Raw genomic sequence first — 21,341 nt, forward strand, 5'->3', positions numbered from 1 at the left:
TGTATGCAGGTGGACACATACTAATGGGTCTTGCACAACTCTTCTGGTTAGTCCAGGAGTGGCAGACAAGCAGTACCAAGAGGTGATTGGGAGGGACAGGCACAGCCTGAGGGTGTGTGGCCAGATCAAGGGTCTGATAGACTCAGGATTTATCCTTCACAACCATGTTCACAAAGAAGATGATCCGTCCAAGTATCGAAGGAGGTCTTCCCAAATAAAAAAGGTTTTTTGAAGTTCAAATAATTCAGGTATGCCTTAAACAGAATTAAGTGTGCTAATAGTTGTATATCATATTACACTTAACACTTGAGGCGGTGGCCCTTCTAGCTGTGCCCACCTTCATATGTATTCATTTTTATGGTGGTCTTGGCAGGTCGACTTTGGCGTGACACAGATTTATTTGCTCTTCTGTTAATCTCTCTGAGATTTGCTTGCATGAAAGCTTGCCTTTATGGATTACTAGTTTACCCGTCGCACTTTGCTGCGATCTCAGAAGAAAGGAAATTTAAGGAAACTTGTTATGATAACATTCAATTTACATTGTGTCTTTTTTATTGAAATTTATTCATTTTAATATGGAAAACATTTTAAAGTGTTGTTTTAATTCTGTTTATTTATTCGAGTGCTTGTTGGATACACAGTATTTTTAGTTTTTCTGTCTGGTGCGTACACAAATAAATCAGAAGGTTTTCCGACGCGTGAGCTGGCCACAAACAGTTTTCCATGTGAGAAGCACAGATTCTCCAAATCTAGTCCACACACTTGTAGCGATTGTCCTTGTACTTTGTTTTTTTGTTTTTTTTTTAAATTTTTGGAGGACCTTTATTTAGAAAGGGGTGCACACAGCTATTCAGCCAAACATCCCGGAGGCATGGCAGCAAATAACATAGAAAATCGGACTGTTTCGGCACACCCAGGAGAGCATCTCAGGATTAGAGAGGTCAATTTTTTAAAAATAAAACAGGATATACACGGTAAATACGTAATACAGTTCCATATGTTAACGAGATGGAAAGAGAGAAAAGAGAACAGGAGGGGGCCGGCTGCGGGATCTAAAGTAGATACAATCACCGGGTGGGCTGGGAAGCATGTCCAACTGCAGAGACGGCAACATTTTGAAGCGAACAATATAAGCAAGCATACATTTCTGAAAACTCCCGACTAATGCCCCACCTGATGAATCCAATGACAGGAGAGACTGAGCGGCCACAGTCCCAGCACCGCCCAAACAGTAACCCGAAAAACTGACCCCCAACCCAGGGAGAGAGAAAAAAGGAAGTCCAGTCAAACTAAAAGAAGGGCAGGAGGCACACAGTCCAGCAACGATAGGGCCTCTCAGTGGCGGCTGGTGACATTTGAAAGTGGTGGGGCGTAAATACTGCACTGTGGCGAGCGAGTGCAGCAAGCAAGGCCGAACCACCTATGGGGGGTTCGGGGGTTCTCCCACGAGAACATTTTGAAAAAAGGGTGGGCAAATGGTGTATTCTCAAGCACATTTGAGAAAGAGGTGGCTTGGCGAATACATCTCTGGGAGTAGCCAGACAAGTCTCTTTGCACAGATACATCTCTCGCCCTGCATTCACATAGGCACAGTCACCCTGCACTCATAGACCCATTACTCACCCTTCCCTGACACATTACTAAGCCAGCAATCACCCATCCACATCACTCACTCTGGGCTCACACAGGTACACTGCTCACCCTGCACTCACACAGACATCACTCACCCTGGATTCACACAGGCACACTGCTCACCCTGCACTCACACAGACATCACTCACCTTGCACTCACACAGGCACACTGCTCACCCTGCACTCACACAGACATCACTCACCCTGCACTCACAAAGACATCACTCACCCTGGACTCACACAGGCATCACTCACCCTGGACTCACACAGGCATCACTCACCCTGGACTCACACAGGCACACTGCTCACCCTGCACTCACACAGACATCACTCACCCTGCACTCACACAGGCATCACTCACCCTGGACTCACACAGGCACACTGCTCACCCAGCACTCACACACACATCACTCACCCTGCACTCACACAGACATCACTCACCCTTCACTGCACTGCACTCAATAGGTTTCCTTTATTACAGCCTGTCTAGGCCTGGCATTGCCTGGTGACAGACTACAGTAGATAACACCACGTCTGCTGGGGCCTCTGAGCAGGTGGGGGTGCTTAGCACAGACCCGAGAATGCAAGCAACCTCCCCACAGACACTGGCGTTATTGTAGTTGTAGGCTGTTAGTCACTGCATGCGAAGACGTTCAGCAATTGCCCCCAGCCGTGTTTGCGCCCCGAAGACTGACATCATTCAACCACGATCTGTTAGAGCCAGGCAAACCAAAACAAACATCGACAAATAAGTTTCCTGGCTCCCCATGAACTTGTCTCCAAAAGGTAGTAATGGGCTAAAATCTAAATGCGCTTTATTTTCATCTGGTATTCCATCAAAGAAGAACCTGTTCCCCTGACTCGCCCTCTCCCCCCTCCAACTTTCTCTCTTCTCTCTGGGTGTGCTGTGTTACTAGAAGCCCTTTGCAGATGTGTAAAAAGAGGTTAATACGTGTGTATCAAGGCAGATGTAATACTTTCAATGGGAGAGTACAGGCAATCCCCAGAGACACGTAATGCTTTTAATTGAAGAGTGCTGGCACTATTCAAAAACTAGCAGGTACTCTGGTACAGAGTACCTGCACTTCTATTTTTCCATTTCAAGCACAGGATGTATGTGTTACTCGGACCTGTAGCTTAATATAAATAACGTGCCGATTGCAGCTATAAACGTTTAACTAACCTCAGACGATGACAATCCGAGTGAACCTCTTTCCTACTAGTGATTTTTAGTAACACGCAGATCTCTCTGCAGCGGGTGTGTTATCCCGCTGAACTACCAACACCTGCAGTCCTTTATGTTCATGTCCCAGCATGGCACGTCGCTCCGTCACCCTGGCAACATTCTGTTTTATGAAGAATTTCTCTAGCTGGAAAGGAAGCTGGCTTGACCTCATGCTTGGGCCTGTCATAAAATCTTTTACCATCTGCAACTCTGCAGACGATGCTTCCACTTGGCTGCTCCAACCTGCCGGCCACACTACAGAGCCCGAGGCACCAGGGCCTCGGATATTGCCATCAGATGAGGGAGAAAAGCGGTTCCGTGCCAGAAATCTATCTATAAATATACTGCTGCGAGCATGCAGGATTGAAAAGAAAATGCGGCCGATTCCCGAATCACTCAAAACTCCGTTTCTAGTCTTAACATTAATCACCCACCCACCACCAGGAGAACACTAGTTTTAAAGCAGTATGCTTACATTAGCCTGGGTCATGTCGCGCAGGGCCGGGGGTTAAAATGAAACTTTTCAAAACTTACCAGGTCCGCGCCGTCTGTGCTCCGGGGTCCGGTCCCATTGCTGTTGGCGCCTAGCCGCCTACAGGAACATCCGCCGATCCTCCACAGCCAATCCTGGCGCCTTAGGGCACAGTTACTCTCTGCCCGCCCAGCCCATTAAAAGACGGAGGCTTGAGCCTTGTGCCAGCCACAGCAGGCACTAGTGCGCATGCGTGGGCACGGAGACAAATTGGCCCTCCGTCCCCACTCACGCGCACTTGTGCTGCTGCCCCTGGTGTGACAAAGTAAATGCCTGTCAGTTAGCATGACGTCGGGGTCGGGCCGCCCAGGTGGGCGGTCCGACGTCATGCTATCTCACAGGCATTGTCATGATGCATCGATCTCGGACTGAACTTAAGTAAACTGACTAAGAGTTCAGTTTACTTAAGTTCACAAAAGCCGAGGGAGCTGCGGTCCGGACGGCTGGTAGGGGGGCAACGCCCCAGCGCCCTTAATGGACGCACCGCCACTGGGGCCTCTCGGAAGGGGGCCCCACCCCTGCGGGAAGGGAACGCCGAGAAGGGGACCCCCGACCTCTCAGCCACTCACAGGATCATTACACCTCCACAATGCGGGTAGAACCGCAGGCTCTCCACCAATCCAGGGGCAGGTTGCTCTCCACTTCTATCGACCGGACAGTGTCTGGATCCCCCGGCCGCCGTTGTTGCACTGCAACCCGGCAGGGTCAGTACTCGAGGTCCCGGCTCTCGGTCAGCGTTAGGCCAAGAACTTCCACTCGATGTAACTCCGGCAATCCGGGCCGTAAGTTTCCCAGGACCACACCACCAGTATCGGCAACGGGTCACCCACACGGGGGTGAGGCGAAAAAGCAGGATTTGTAGCAGGATATTCAAGCAGCAGGAGGAGGTCGACGGAGCCGAGAGCTTATGCGGCCATCTTCGTTCGTCGCTAGGCTCCTCCCCCGTCCTTGTACTTTGTTGATGGTCATTGCAAAAGCGAGTCGCACCGTAAACTGTAAACGTTCAGTATTGGAAAGATTATGAGGGCCGGTGGGCTGATATTTAACATTTTTATTTTTTGCCAGAAATTCTTCGCGGGAGTGTACTCAACAAATTGTAACAATTATATACATATATATATTTATTGCCAGAAACCTTCGCTGGAGTGTACCCAACAACTTCCCAAAGTTTCATGGCGATCGGATGAATGGTGTAGTAATGCATAAAGGACAAACAGACATACTTTCGTTTTTATATATATAAATGACAGGAACTGGGCACAGTTTATGGCTGCTGAAGGCTTGAAGTGTTACTATGTAACACTAATGTATGTAACTATAGTACATACCCTGCAAAGTCAGTACAGATCATAATATTTTGTTTCTACCGGTGTGCAAGTGTTGGGTATAGTTATATATGCATCATCTTGGGAAGAGCCATTCCTTCACAGCCTTCCCGAATTGCAGGTGGCTTTAGACAATTCTTATCTTCACCAATAGAGCGTCTGAGAATTTAGCCACTTGCACAGAGACATGGGTCCAAACTATGTTTCGTGTTGCTGATACATTCCATTGTGGTGGAAGCCTAGAATGGAGAGATCCCTTCTGTGAATATCTTTTTAGCTTTCTTTGTATGAGAGTTGGCCTTTGCCATCAATGGTCCTATGATTCACGTATGATGTCTTGAAAGTTGCACAACCGCAATGGGTAGCCAAGGAAATGCTTATAAGGCCTGAGATGTGGTCACATAGGCAAACATGTAGTGGTAATCTTGCTGCTGCATTCTTGTTTCTTTGTAGTTGTTGCAGAAATGCAAATGGGGCACTCTGGTAAGGTCCATTTGCATAGTCAAAACCTGATAATATGATGTCAGTGGTACCTAGAACTTCTGCTGGAATCTAAGATGTAGGAAAATCTCTTGTAGAGTATGCATGGTGTGGAAGGCTCTTCTCATGACTTGGTATATTTAGCGGACCAGGGATAGGCTTAGATGATGATCACTCCCAGGTTTCTCAATTATGTTGATGCTGCTGGTGGTGCTCCAAATTCCTGAGATCAGATAGATGAGGTATGGACACTGTTCCAGTCTCCTCGTGTAAGGGTATTTGTTTTTGATGAGTTAAGTTTACGGCAGTCAGCATCCATTTGGTTACCTACTCAGAGACACTGATTTAGTCTTGAGAGGCCGGATCCCTTAGGTTTTCCAGTTTTAGGATGATTTGAGTGCATTTAGCGTGGTTGTAATATGAAGAGGAGTGGGGCAATGATTGATCTTTGAGGGATGTCTGGCCTGATACATAGTTATGTTAATAGGGGAAGTGGGAGGATGCTCGATCTGTCAGATAGCTAGGCGGTTATCTAGTCCAGGGTAATTTCTTCCATGCTGAATTCATGTTTTTTTTGTAGGATGGTGTGGTGTCAATGGTGTTAAATGCTGCTGGTAGGTCTAGTAGAGAGGCTGCTTGTTCTTCTGGATGAGCAGTGACATATATGGTATGTTGAGTTATTCCATAAAGTTGTGAGAAGATAGTAAGTTGGTGATTACGGTCATTGCTTGGGCTGAAGCAGTTATAGATAATAGGAAGTTCTTGAAGGTTTGGGCGGAACAAGGGTAAAAAAATAACCACCTACTTTGCTAACTTTGACCTGCTCTTGGAATTATGTTGCTGTGAGTTGCTTGATAGAAGCAAATGCTGGATGTCTGTAGTTCAAGCGTTTCTCTTCCTGGCTATAAACCGTTTTCCACATATTTTGTGCTCTGAAATGTACGGTCCTGGGTCCTGCATGTTCTAATAGTACATTGTTGTTGTCTTGTTTATTTGCTCAAGCAATGAGTTTGTTTTAACACGTGAAATGAGAATTTTAGAGCTAGAGTTGAAGGTTATGTAATGGAAGTCTTTCTTTATGACCATATTGCTTGTAACTGAAGGTGATACGTCTGAACTCCCCAGCACATCTAGGAGGCTTTTGTGTCTCTTGTTTGAGTTGGAATGTCCTGAAGTAAATGAACATCCTGCAGTAGGTTCTACACTTGGAACCACCAAAGGAAGGACACGATTACTGCTGGAGTAAGAATTAATCTGTCCCAATTATCGATTGAATATAGGTGCCATGGTTTCCTTGGCACTGCTTAAGAGGTCTCATAATTTGCCAAAAGTGAAAGGCCAACTCTCTGCTAGCAAATTAATAAATAAGAACAGTGCTTAGGAGGTTCTTGAATCAGAGTCAAACAACTCTGCATTGTTAATTCACTCACTAGGGTACATACCAGGGCAAATAACACATACTATTACATCAAGATGCTTTCCTTACATTACTGAACCTGCATACTAGCTCTCTTCGCCCTAGGTGAATGACTTGTCAAATCAATATCAAATTCAGTGAGGGCAAAGTTAACATGTTCCATAAAAGAATGCATAAATGTTTGAGGAGAATTCTACAAAATAGTACTAAATTCCAAAAATTCTTTATTTCGGCCACATAGGCCATAAAAGATGCAGTAAAATACAATACATACATTTAAAACACAGTATTTACATATAAAAAGATTCTACTGAACCAGCATGGAGTAGGGAGTGCAAGGTAGTACCAGTTCAGGGGGACATTTTCTTCCTTATTATCCACGCTGCCATTAAAAATTTTGAAACAGCAAAGACAATATGGCCCAGAGTGTTAGTTTTCATGACCCTGTAGGCCTGTAAGTACTTCCTGAAGCCCAGGTTCCGACAGAGCGGTGCTATCCAGCGTTTCCTGGGTCTCTGGTAAGCGTGGCATACAAACATTATGTGTAGGTCATCTTCATCCTGGGCTTTACAGCATGGGCAAAGTTTGTCACCCCCTGTGGACCATTTGTAGGTGAATACTTTGGTGGGGAGTGTACCAAACCTCCATTGCACGAACAATTTCCTCGCCAAGAGAGGAAAGATAAAATCCATAAAAGGTTCAAAAGCATAAGAATTTTTGGATTCCATAAAACGTGCCGTCAAGGTGCCACTATTATGAGCGTTATCCATGTGGGCGAGGTTTTTGTTCTTATACAGCTGGGCAAGAGTTTTACGTGTAATCCTTTGACAGCCCTGAGCTGGATCATCCCATAAGTCTGGCAAGTTCATACTAAACAATTCCGTCTTGATAAAAGCCAGCCAGGGAATTTTGTTGTTACCATTCAGCCTCATTACATGAATAAGGTCCTGTCTATAATGGTGCAGTTCCTCGGTGGTCCATAACCGATGCCAAAACTTCACGGGTTTCGACAGAAGATCTTCAGCGATAGAGGGAAGGCCCAAGTCCAGTCTTAAGGGGAGGAGTGGCGTACCTTGCGGGAGAGCAAGTAAGCGTCTTAGAAAACTATTTTCCACACCTGCCAAAGCCTTCCCTGCTTTGTGTCCCCATAACTCACTGCCATACATGGCTGCTGCCTTGGCTTGGGACCTGTATGTTTCCAGAGCCGGGCTTACAGGCTTAAAGGTGGACTTATTAGCCACCTTCAGGAGTGCACCCGATAACTGGGACAGTTTCAGCCTGGATCTCGCTATCTGGCAGTCCCATGATAAGTTTACCCCCAAATATATAAAGGTTGAGACCCTCTCAAGACTAACTTCCCCCAGTGTAGGATTGGGTCTAGTTTTGGTGGGGGGGTTGAAGATCATGAACTTAGTCTTTTCCGTGTTCACCTCCAGCCCATGTTGGCGACAGAAAAGGCCGAAACCGTTCACAATCCTCTGAATCCCCATGGGGGATTTGGAAAGCAGGAGGGTATCGTCAGCAAACATTATTGCCGGGACCCTCCTGCCTGCCAGGAGCGGGGCATCATTGTCCTTAACGTTATCAAGATGTTGAATGACGCTATTAATGAAAAGACAGAACAGGGTCGGCGCCAAGACACAGCCCTGTCTAACTCCTCGATGGACCGAGAATTTGCCCGAGAGCTTACCATCCCTCCCACACCTCACTTGTGCATAGTTGTTCTCATGCAACCTGATGATAATGCTGAGGAGCTGAGGGGGTACTCCTAGCTTTTGCAAAACCTCCCATAATTTCCTTCTAGGGACTAGGTCAAAGGCTGACCTCAGATCCACGAAGACCATGTACAGTCTTCCCCCCTCTAACGTTACCGTCTTCCAATAGAGGAGGAGGAGGCGGAAGATCTGATCCATGGTCGACGTGTTCTTTCTGAAGCCAGCCTGGAGGGGGCTCATGATGTCATTGTCCTCGACCCAGTCCAGGAGATGGTTAAGGATAAGGCGCGCAAATAGCTTTTGGGGTACATCTATTAGGCTAATAGGCCTGTAGTTGGCGGGGAGCAGAGTGGATCCCTTCTTGTGGATCGGAACAATCTCTGCCCCCAGCCAGGACCCAGGGATTGCCATACCTCCTAGAATGGCATTGAAAAGGATAAGGAGGTACGGACCCCAGATGTCCGGGTGATGCCTGAAAAGATCCCCGGGTAACCTATCCAGACCCGGCGCCTTCCCCAACGATAAATGCTCCAAGGCAGCCTCCACCTCCCCCAGGGATAGTTCCATGACAGAGTCCTGGGAGCCTAAGGGCGCTAACAGGGCTATATCAGGGGAGGAGTTAGTGTCTTGGTAGAGTCCCCCAAAGTGGGCCTCCCAAACCACGGGGGCAATATTAGGTTCAATTGCTTTTTTGAGTTCCCCTATCCCATTGTTTACAAGGGCCCAAAATTTCCGGGAGTCCCTGACTTTTAGGGCATCATGAAGGTCCTGCCAGTGGTTCCAGTCCCACTCGGTCCTAGCATTCCCCATCACTGATTTATAATGCTTCCTAAGGTCGCGTACCTTGGCCTTATTTGACCCCTCTTTTATTGCAGCAATGAGCTCAGATTTGGCTGCCCTACAGGAGGAGGTATACCAGGTGGGAACATGGGTCTTTTTCTTTCGGGTTGGCACCAAGGGGTGAAATACCTCCGCCAAATCCCTCACTAGTTCCTGATGTATGTTACCCAGTTTCTCGTTATATTCTGGGGTTCTTGGTTCGTTTAGAAGTACGTCCACCTCCATAAACCTTGGGAGTGCCAACTCATATAGCTTGTTGATGGCATCTTCTGAGCTCACGAGCTTTCCCCACTTAACCCGGCGCCTGTTTGTTGTAAGGAGCAACTCCCCCGTATCTTCACCTCCATTTTCTGCGGAAGTACCCGCTGGGGGCAGGGGCCACTGGATGTTTAAACAAAGGGCATTGTGGTCACTGTCTGACCTATTTATTACCCTAAAGTCGAGGACTTTTGGCCAGAGTGTAATATCTATCATGATATAATCTAGCCTCGACTCATGGCCCCTTCTGTTGAAAGTACACACTGAGAGGTTATCGGAAGGGGTACAACCATTGCAAGCCCTGAGTGCGTAGTTCAAGGTGAGGGACATGAGTTGTATTGCTAGAGGGGACCAGGCTTTAGGGTGGGGTGAAGACGAGGGTGGGACCCCCCAGTAGTCATCCTCGGCCGTAAGGGCACCCTCCAGTAGGCCTTCCAAGGGTTCAAAGTGGAAATTGAAGTCTCCTCCCAGCACCACCTTGAAGTCTCCCGGAAGTTGACCCAAAAAGGAGGACAAATCGTTTAGGGTCGGTGATTCATTTGGCGCGGCAACTGGTCGCGAGTAGACATTAACAATAGCCCACGGTGGTTTGCCAGGCCATGTGAGCCGTACACACTGAATGTCCTGCGAGAACGTATGCACCTGTTCCGCCTGGCACCCAGTGTGACTCGCAATCCAGATTGCTAAGCCACCTGACGGCCTCCCCCTCCCACTCCATTTGGCAGGGATTTCAAATGTTTCGAACCCTCTCCTAGTTTGGGTGTCCCTCGCCCATGTTTCCTGAAAAAGGAGGATGTCACTGCTACCTACTAGGTGATCCCACTCCGGTGTGCCTTCCTTATTTGCAATTCCTGCCACATTCCAGGAGAGAATTCTCAACCCAGGATCTGACGGTAAAGTACCTTGGCCTCCAGTAGGAGGTTGCGCAATGACTATGGGTGGATAAGTGTCTGACAAAGCAGTGTTACAAACCGCGGTGGCGGATGGCCCAACCAAATCCGCCACCCCAGGTTGCGAGATATGGTCAGACCCGATGTTAGGTGGAGGCCCCTGTTGACCCAGACTATCATCCGGGATAAGCGTTCGAACTTTAACGGTATCCTGTGGACCGCATTCAGGTACAGGGGCAACACTCAATCCCACCCAACTTTGCACCTCATCCACCAGCTTTCCAAGGCTAAGAGAAGTCTCCCCGGTTTGTGGTCAGTCGACCTGATCTAGACAGGAAAATCTATTGTGATGTATAAAATTGGCCTGAGCAGGTGGTAAGTAATGCCTTGGTCTATAACGTGAGCCATCTACAGCAAAGCCTACTCTAGTCCACCCCTTCTCCCTCCCCACCTCCGTGTTGCAAACATTTGGGTAGAAGTGAGAGAGGGGTACTAATTCAATGTTGGACTTATCAGGCCTTACAAGCCAATTGCAGATGTAGTTGGCTACGTGTGGGCTTTTGAAACTTACAATGATACAATCCCCTGCCCTATTCTTTGGTGTAAGGCCAATCCATGGGATCCTCCTAACCATCAAAACCTCGCCTTTCAGGTTTGGGGGCAGCGGCCTATTAATACTAAGCCAGCTTATGACCTTGTTGCGTAAGGAGTCTTGAGGCTCCCTTGTGTCACCAGTTAGCTCAGGTACTCCCACCATGATTGCCGTGTACGGGACTGCTTCTGGGGGCAAATTAACCACCCTACGCCTATCATGGGGGGGAGTGGTATTACCAGTGGGACCATTGGTAGAGGTCTCTACTCCCCTCGATTGGGGAGCAGGAAGTGGCTTAGATCTCCAAGGGGCCGGGACAGGGGGCCTAGACGCTAAAGATGGCAAAGGGTGCGTCTGAGGGGCAGGCACACCGTTTGTACTCAGCAGGACCGTATTTGAAACCTGGGTCGGTGCAGGAGACAACGGTCTATTCCCAGGTGGATCCCGGGGAGCTAAAGGAGCATTTGTAGCTGACCCAGGGCTGTTCCTTATGTGACTGTTGTCCAAAGCCTTGAGTCTACTCTCTATGGCGTCCAGTTTAGCTGAGATGGGGATTAACAAGTTCTTAATGATGGCTGTGAGTGAATTGATTAATGTGTCAGTGCTATTGGAAGTTGCCCCGCCGAAGATAAATGGGCCCGAGTGCAATGGTAAGGCTGCAGGTGCTGGAGAGCCCATGTGATCCGACCTTGACCCTGATATAATGAGCTCAGGGGAGGCCGAAATGTCTGTACTGTCATCCTGGTTTAGCTCAGTTGTATCAACTTTGGCCCTTTTTGCCTTCTTTGGTTTCCTGGACCTTTTCCTTTTTGGTGGTTGTTCCACTCCGCTGCCTGCAGGCTCTGTGAGCAGGGCAACCTGTCCCGCTTCCTGCGAGTCTATTCCCGTATTAACCGGAATAGCAGAGTGGTCAGAGATCCCAGATGGCCGGGGGAAGTCACTATCCCTCTGGGTTGATGGAGTTCTTAACTGCTGAAGGACCGACTCAATGGTCTGATCAATACTGTCCATTAGTGACATGTGGGTGGCGTCCAGTAGAATGGGTGTGCTAACATCAGTAGAAAAAGTATCCCCATGATCCAGAAACGCGCTTTCAGGACCCAACTCCAAGTGCGTTTCCGTGACTGATTGACATTTGTTAATTTGAGCACTCGCCTTTGGGAAGAATTTTTCCAGAGTACTTGAACCCTGTTGGGCAGACTTACTCCGTGAAGTCCTGGTCGCCATTATGGAGTGAGCGGAGAGGGGGTGAGGGGCAAGGAGCGTCAGAGGGGTGGCCCGGTCCGGTCTCTGCCGGCCTCTAATGGCCTAGAACGGCCCGCTCTTTGCCCGGTCTTCGCCCCGTTCTCCGCCCCGCGCGTGTCCCGCGATGCGCGTGCCCAAGTGCTCCTAAGTATAACAGGGGGGCGTGGCACTTGGAGGGGGCGCGGCGCGGCGGGAAGAGGAACCAGCTGGCGGTGTTGTCAGGAATGCTGGTCCTCGCAGTCCCGCTCGCCGCGCCTCTCACCTCCACTGCGGCCGGGTTCAGCTGGAAAATGCCCCCAGAAGACGCGTTGGCTCCCAGCTACTCCTGTAGCGAGCTAAACTTCACCAAGGGACAGAGTCTCTAACTCGAGCGGCACCCCAAAATAGTACTCATCTTATTGACTGCTCCTCCCTGCAACTTATACCCTCTCTTCTGATAAAAACTCAGATCTAGGTTACCCAACATAATTAATTAGATCTTAATCGTATGGCTTTGATTGTTAAACATATCCATACCCTTAATCATTTCTCCAAGACTCTTGATTCTACTTCCACAAATTCAGACCAAGCCCTTTAATATCCACACAGTCTAAACCTTACTTCAAGGGGAATGGTATGTTGACCTTGTAAAGTTGTTTCAAATGTCTAATCACTCTTTGCCGAGTCAAAATGACCTATTTCAACAATGAATTGCTTTGAATTGTTCAATATACAAGACATACTGTCAGCAAATATCTCTAGCAGTAGTATTCTTCTGCATTTTCTAGTTTTTCATTATTTATAAACCAAGCCTTCTCAAGTTTTGATTTATGCTTTCTAATAGACATGGCCTTAAATTTCGTAGTATTTATTACCAAAAAGCTTTCTCTGGATTAAAGTCACAGAGCAGTTGAACTTATTTGAAGCCCTACTGATGTTTTATCTATCATAAACAAATCATCTGCTGACAAGGGTGAGCAACTTGTGTTTCTTAATTTCAGGGGTAAATTAAGAAGTGTTAAAAACAATCTATCTAACAAATCTACTGTGTAGATTAAAAACAGAAAAGAAGCTTGGCTGCATAGCTACCAATTTTTTTCTTGGAAATGGAGCCAGAGTTTTCTCTGTTGGGTATCCATCAAGGAGGATGCACTTTGCAGTAATTCCTAATCAGTTATCACCTTTAGTCTTTGACACAGACATGCATTTTGTTTGTACTGCAGTGTAAGTCCCATCACTGCTGTGATTGTTCTTTTATTTGCATTACCCCCCACCCCAAGATGTGGATCCTACTTGGATTTATCTATACTTTCTTGAATTCTTTGTATCACTTCACAACACTGAAGCTCAGAAACTAGAGGTCCACCTGGCTTTCTCATGCAAGTGCTTAGTGTCTCTGTGTAGAATTTTATATGTCTTTTAGCATGAGGCTGATTGACTTCCAGGAGTTCTAGATGGATGCTGTCAGATGACCATCGAACCCGGGCTAGGAACAATCTTCTCACTTTGTGTAGATAGAGATGGTGGTTTCCTGATAGAATAGTGATTTTTGTTGGCTTAACAAAGATAATGATCAAAAGCAGTTTGAGGTCTCCAATGTGGGGATATGACCTAAAAAAGTCAGGGTTTTCTGAAATTCCACAGATCCTTCGAGGCAAATCAATCAAAATGGGGTCTGCAGGAGGATCATGTCAGACATAGGCACATAAAGGAAAGCAAGGAAGATAGACTTCAAGTTATTTTCCTCCAACAGGATGGATACAGCTATTGGGGATATCCCTTCGATCAAAATAGGTATGACGGCCTGGTTTGGGATGAGGCTGTGGGTAAAGGGGCACATTTAAGTGATGTTGATTAGAGATGGGTTTCCCTGCACAGTATAACCTTGTTCTTCTGGAATCAATAATAATGTTGCAGGTGTTTATAGAAATAATTGAGCGGTATACAATTTTGTAGTTCCAGGAGACATGGCTGTGTAGAGAGCCTCCGCAGATAGATAACTTTATGGGGGTCAACATAAAGGCAGTAGGTAATACCTCAGGAAGTCCCTCGGGGGACTGTTAACCTTGAAGTCCTCCAAAATCGCCTCAAGTGTATGGAAAGTTAAGACATGGTATAAAATTGGCAAATGCAAACATGGGAAAGCAATGTATCATCATGCTGAACGTCTATATGCATGCAAAAAGTATCTCTAATTACAAAAGAAATATTGAAGTGTTCATAGAGGATGTGGTTAATAGAGGTGCATAGTTCTCCCATGACCTTACTATTTTGAAGGGAGATTTTAACCATAAACTGGTCTCCGCGATGGTGGAGGATAAATATGAGGATTGTTTAGCTGCTTTTAATATACACCATGTTTGTTTCTTGTCAAACAAGGCCTCAAAGAAGGATGTAGCCTTGGTAGACTTCCCTATGTTAAAGGCCTTCTGAGCGTAAATGGTCAAGTGTCCAGGGACATTTCTGCAAGGAAAACGTTTCAGTATGGTAATCAGAATTGCCCAATTGATTGTGTGTTTGTACAGTTATGAGCTTTTGACCTAATTGGAAAGATTGAGGCTCTCCAGTCCGAGGGGAGTGATCACTAGCCATTAAGTACAACCCTTAACTCCATGCGCGCTAGCGGAATTCCGCTTGCACGCTGAGTTTTGCGAAAACGCATGTTACGTGACGAGCTGGGCTCGTCATCAGCGTGCGAGGAGGCTACGCCATGACGAGCCCAGCTCGTCATCAGCGTCGAAGGAGTTAACTTGGATACTGTACCTAGGCAGACAAAAGATCTCCCTTTAAAGGTTGGATGTTTGAAGTGTTTGAGAACAAGTTTCTCAAAGAAGCATCTAAGCCTATTGAAGGCCCTTCATCATAAATATGAAGGAATAATATCTGGGACGGTACCCTCAGATTTTCTATCCTGGTATGAAGAAATAATTAAAAAAAGTAGTCTCTTGTCTAAAAATAGAAGTGCCAACCTTCAGCACCACACAAAATAGACTTAAATCAACGAAGCAGGCTCGGAATAATTGGTTTGAAAAAGAATGTAGAATCTTAAAAAGTAATATTCGGAAGCTCGAAAGACACAAAATAAAATCGGGGTCTACGTTTTTTCAGTTTCAAGAAAGAATTAAAAAATCTGGTTGCTAGTAAGAAGTGGTAATCAAATGCAAAATGTTGGGAATCAATGATGGAGACCATAGAAACCAAAAATATAAGGACATTTTGGCGGTTGGTACAGAGTGAGATGGGAAATTCCCAGGGACAAACCGACTCCGTGGGTGAGGACGCATGGATAGAATTTCTAGAGGGGTCCTATAACAATGATTCCGCAACCATTCAGTGCCCTATGAGATTCCTTTTTAAGGAGGAGACAAAATAGAGGTTCACAGAGCTAGCAATCAAGAAAACAATTGAAATATAAAAACTTATTCGGGCTGCTGGTCCTGATAACCTGCCAGCAGTAATAATAAAAATAAACACTGCATAGTGGACCAGTTTGTTTTATACCCTCATCCAGGAAATACTTTCAACAGGAATATTTCTGAATATTTGGAAGGGAGTAGTGATCAAACCTGTATATAAGAAAGGAGTGTATGCCCTCCCAGGAAACTACCGGCAAATAAATCTGTTGGATGTAAGTGGAAAGGTCTTTTCAAAAATCCTCTTGGGGATGTTAAAGGAGTGGGCTGAAGTAAACTCTATTATCCCACTGGAACAGGGTGGTTACAAGGAGAACCACGATTGACCACTATGTTGGTTTCTGGGCCGCCGCCAAGGAATCTATAGAGCAGTGTATTGTTGTTTTGTAGACCTCAGCTCTGCAATCGATTCTGTTGATCAAACTTTGCTATGGGAAGCATTATTAACATATGGAATACTTACAGATTTGCTTTAAATCTTGAAGAAACTCCACTGGAAAATTGGGCCCAAGATGAACTAGATAGGGAAGGATCCCTTACCAAGAGAATTAATATAAAAAATGTCCAGAGACAAGAGTGTCTATTGGCACCGACATTATTCTCTTGGTTTTTGGCTGATATTCTTTAAGTCCTAAGTCAATCAAATACGTTCAGCCCAAAAAAGAATGGCATGCATATTAGCTGCCTTTTATATGCGGACAATTTAGTAAGTTGATTTGACAGGAGTTGGACTTAAGAGAAGATTAGATATATTTACAGCTTACTGCAAGAAGAAAAAAATAAAAATTATCATGGAAAATACCGAAGCGCCCCGATAGGGAAGCTAAGGAAAAACTTGTGCTGGGTAATATATAAAGTCAAAATAGAGGGTGTAAAAAATACAAATATTTAGGAGTGTGGTTTGCTCATGATTTAGGATGGAAGGATCACCTTGCCTCGACACAAACCAAGGCACTGTCAATGGTAGGGGGTTTAAAGAAATGTGATAACCGTAATGGGATGACCTCCATGTGTCCAGTGCTGGTGGCCTATTCGGCCATGATAAGGCCGCAGGTTCAATATGCTGCTGAGGTGATCTGCATAGGGGTCAAAAAGAGTTGGGACCCGGAAGAAGGAAGGTGTCTAAAAAGAATACTTTTTCTCCCATCTTCCTCAATGGTGGAGTTAGTTAGAGTGGAAAATGACACATTTAGCACATCCAGAAATAAAAACATTTTGGATACGAATAGATAGTGTGGAAGTCTCTAAAATCTCTCTGTTATGGAAAAGGGATATATTGCAAAGGGAGCTAACATGGGCCTGCGGAGTTAGAGGGAGGATCCGGATTTGTTGTAGTGAATTAAAAATAGAATTAGCAGATGGTACTAACTCGATAGACGTGAGCAAGGAGGAGTTGAGAAGAATAACAAAACAGGTGTCCAGGGAGGAGGATCTTACCACCCAGAGGAAGAAACAATATGTCGTTCACGATAAATTAATGGATGGGAGGTGAGACCTTTTCCTATCTGAAGAGACTCCCTAATATCCAGATGTGTTGAAGTTTCCTGACATTTAGATGTGGATTAAATCATATTCTGATGTCTGAAAGATGCAGTACTCTGCTAAATGAAGGAAAAATTTGTAAATGTGGCCTCAACGCAAAAGGGGATTTAATTCACACCCTTGTGGATTGTTTGCGGTTTTAGCCCAACGAAAGTCCTTTTTAAAACCTGTCTATATAAAATATGATATCCAAGTAGGGGCAATCAATTAAATTATTGATCGAAATAAGATTTCTTGATGTGACCTGTGCCTTGGGGCGTTTTTTTATTGCCTGGTAATAATTTTTTACAGTCAGACTGAGAACCTTTTATTGAATTTGTGTCTGATTTTATCTGCCATTTTGTGTTTTTAAGAACTTTTGTTTTAAAGACGAAAATTTGAATAAACATATATTATGACTGACTGTAATTGCAAACAAACAATATATTTCAACCTGAGAATTAATCCTCTATAACCTGCGCTGCATATTGGATAATAAGTGAATTTCCCTTCTGTAACCTTTTATCCCCATTAGTGGCGTCCTTTGTGTTTCCATGATTGTTATCCTCTAATGTCTCACGTAAAGTCTTTGTTCCAGTGTAACTTTTGATCACTTTGTGACAGGTGTGATCCTTCTCCAATTAGGGCTTCTCATGTAGTGTATTTTGTAAAGTAGTGTATTTTGTAAAGCGCACCGCTGCCCCAACGGGGCGTTCCGGCGCTGTATAACGCTGTGGAACCCTTCCTGGCTCTCCCTGTGAGATGCCCCTCCTGGGCACCCCCAAGGTGAAGCCAGGCATCCCAGTGTTGTAGGGGCCGTTGTGGAGATTAAGCAAGCTATTGCCCAGAGTTGCAGCGTGGGACCCATGATTAGAGTAGGCGCCGAGGCGAGAATTATCGAGTCCGCGGACAGTGAGCCCAAGACCCTGCCGCTTCGGGACTTGAACCCTGGTACCGGGCCGGATCTCTGCTTCAGAGTCTGCAGCTCTAACCAGTGAGCCACACCTCTCCTGGAGAATGTCTGGAGATGTTGTGTTGCGCCCAATATTCCTTTCGTACATGTAAGGCAAACTTTCATAAGGATTAGTTTACAAGCTGTGGGTTCTCCAAAGGTCAAACCGACATTATAAATATCTAGTCCTACTTGCCCACTTTGTTTAAAAGGCCTTTTATGGTGGATACACAAAGCAAAAAAATTTACTTTTTCTTTATAGGAACTACACTTCATACTAGTATAAGCCATGCCTTCTGCCTGTAGTAAGCCCCTTTTCTTTTCTCTTCGTTATCTGACAGGATGAAGAAGCTGAGGATGCTGAAGGGGTCACAAGTGAAGGTAACAATTGACTTAAAGATGTTTTGTTTATGAACCCCTTAAGCACCCCTCCACCCAAAAATAATCCTCATAGTTATGCTTTATTTAGTGAAAAGTTGGAATTTGGTATCTTCCACACTATTCAATATATTACATTATGTTAATTGGCAATCTGCAAGGGTTAGAAGTCACCTTCTATCTTAGATGTGGAGATCATGGATTTTCACCCTGGCGATGGACTTGTTTCACTAGAGGCAGAAGGCGTTTCAGAGAAGAGATTATTTTACTTCTCATTTCCTCCTGTATTGAGTTAGGCTTTTTCCTTTGTCTTTGACTCATCTAATCTGAAATATTGGCTTCACACTGCCCTCCTTATACTTTGCTAGTGGTTCCATCAGATGCTGAATGCATAGTAGTTTCTCTCATGTGATTGCTCTTGTCTGTTTCCCTTCCAGAATTTGACAAGTTCTTGGAATCACGAGCGAAAGCAGCTGACCGGCTTCCAGTGCTCCCCTCTCCACCCAGCGATCCTCCTAGACCAGTCCTCAACTCGAACTCAAGCAAGCGTGAGAAAGAAGAAGACTCCCTGTTTGGATTATGAGCCCCTCGGACTTTATGTGCTGATGACTTGGGAGGAACGGTCTGCCGAAGTGGGAGGGAGCGGTGAATACCTACAAGTGCATCACCAGCACTGCCTTTGTATCCCACTAACGGATGTCCACCCGCGTCTGGAGCTGATATTGCAACTCTTGCTTTATCCCAAGCCCTCCTCACTATTGTAGCGGCTACATGCTGTTGAGTGGCACACTTAAGAATTATACGGTACCATTTAATGTTGGCGTCCTGCTACTCACCTTGCTTGCTCTCAGTGCCTTAACGCATCAGAAATCTGAACACTCATTGCAATGTCAGTATCTTTTATAGAATCCCACTTCTGACACCAGATAGGTGTTTGAAGCACTGCAGTGTCTTTAAGCAAAGCCCTCCAAGCGCTGTTCCTTCAGCGGGTATTCAAAACTGTAGTAGATATTCTTATGTCTGTCGCTAAAGTTCCTGGTACTATTGTGACTTTCACTTGTAGAATCCCCATCCATGCTACCGAGGTGAGCGCTCTGCAGAAATGCAGTAGCTCTCAATTGCAGGAAACGGCTTTCTTTGCCATATCAGTGCCTTAGCTGTCCGCGGTGGAGTCCCAGTGCTGTCACTTCACTAGAAGTGCACTTTATTTTTCAATTGTGTAGCAGATTTCTCCTTGGGCTACGGTAATCAACAGTTGAGCAGACACAAGAACTGTAGTAATTAGTGGCAGTGCCTCACTTGTGTTGCCAAACTGAGTGCCTTGAATCCGCAGTGCCTTTACAAATCCTACTGCATCACCTAAGGCCCTGTGCTCAAAATTGTAGATCCGTTAGCAAGCATTCCCTTCCTGCTGGTGTGATAACTGCCCCAGTACTGCATTGTACACTAACAGTAGGCACTTAGCTAGATACTCACAAGTACACCACACTCTGGGTCCCCGTAACACACCAAATCCAGGGCTCCTCCTGTGGCTGCCTCTTTCAGCATCAGGGTCTTCCTCCACATCGTGGGCACCCCACTACAGTCTCCCTTTAAATTGCTAGCTGTCATTGGAATGGCCCTCTGTAAAATGCACCTCTGTGCAAAGGGTATATTCTCGCTGTTCAGCCACTGCAATCTTTACTAGGTAGAATATGTCTCAACTAAGCGGTGCGCTGCTCTGTGGTGCTGAGCTCTTGAATCATTAGCTTCCTGCTTCATGATTCTTGTTGTCACTTGCGCCACTGTGATCAGGGTTCGGTGGTGACAATGAGCATCAGGAACCATTTATGCCACCCAGATGCTGATTTTCAGCAGTTTAGTGCCTTGTAGTGCCTGTAGCGCCCTCCTGCTGCCAAATGCTGCTCGCTCCCCTGTTCTGCCACCAGCTCGTCAGTGGGTCCTCTAACACAAGTGCTCCTGTTCACTACCTTGCCCTTATTCAGAAGTCCCACTGCTGCCACCAAATTGGTGCATCCGTCGACTAATGCTTGCCTGCAGTATCCTCAATTTTTGATCAACACTTGCACGGTTTCATCAAAGTCTTTAAGGTAGCAAGGTTTTTGTTTTATTTGAATAATCTGCATGCTGGTATCTTTCAACAGGTATTGTGGGGGAGAGGTAATGAGTGGTGACCCCAATTGATGAAGGTATTGTAGGACGTTCCCTAATGCCAGGACCCTTTCTTATTGAGACATGGTACCTTGGTGTTCATTTTGGGCCTCCTCAGTTTATCATGTTCAAATGAGTTTTTCTGGTCGTCTACTGCCCACATTTTGCTACTGGCCTCTTACTCCTATTTCTAATCAAGGTTGTTGCCCAAGGGTGTAGACAGCTAGATTGTCTGTGTGCAGCAGTGTGTGCTTTTGTTGCGCTTGGTTGCTCTTTGATGAATCTTTTTGTTTCCATATCTTTCCAATGACGATTGCTCCTGAGACACTGAATCAAATAAAATAGATATTTATACATCTCCTGGTATGTCGCGTCATCAGTGTGCCTGCAACGACAAAGCCCTGCCTACTGTCAAGCTAAGACAAAAATGGATGACTTGCTGATAAATCTGTTTCTCATGCTAAATAAAGCAACACCCGGCTGTCTGCGTCATGTACACACACATCAATATTAAATGGATTATGTTTCATCTGCAGGATCGTTGTCTTTGAAATATCCATGCTGCCAGCGTTTTAATGCTCTTATGGTGGGAGGAAATTACACTTTATATTCCTAATTGTTAGTCCAGTGTTGTGGCATGGCGCCCTCTGATGAGGACCTTGTTTGCTATCAGTGGTGCTACCCCTCGCGTCCCCATCTTTTTAATATATTCTTACCATGTGCTGTGTTGCTTGTACCCAGCTCTGATGCTCACTGTTCTATCCAAACACTGCCTATTTCTGACTTTATGATCAAA

The 21,341-nt window shown here is 45.7% G+C and overlaps 1 protein-coding gene across 3 annotated transcripts in view; it reads left to right on the forward strand.

Annotated features, from left to right (window-relative positions):
* Positions 1-20,901, forward strand: part of TOM1 (target of myb1 membrane trafficking protein) — a 352,338-nt gene extending 331,437 nt beyond the window's left edge. For all 3 annotated transcript variants that reach the window (XM_086962935.1, XM_086962922.1, XM_086962928.1), the window contains 2 exons: positions 18,358-18,397; positions 18,832-20,901. In XM_086962935.1, the coding sequence (XP_086819061.1) occupies positions 18,358-18,397; positions 18,832-18,977 (186 nt within the window). In that variant the 3' untranslated portion in view covers positions 18,978-20,901. The remainder of the gene's footprint in view (positions 1-18,357; positions 18,398-18,831) is intronic.
* Positions 20,902-21,341: the final 440 nt, after the last annotated feature.

This window comes from Lissotriton vulgaris, chromosome 1_1 (assembly GCF_964263255.1).
Source record: "Lissotriton vulgaris chromosome 1_1, aLisVul1.2, whole genome shotgun sequence".
Lineage (NCBI taxonomy): Eukaryota > Metazoa > Chordata > Amphibia > Caudata > Salamandridae > Lissotriton > Lissotriton vulgaris.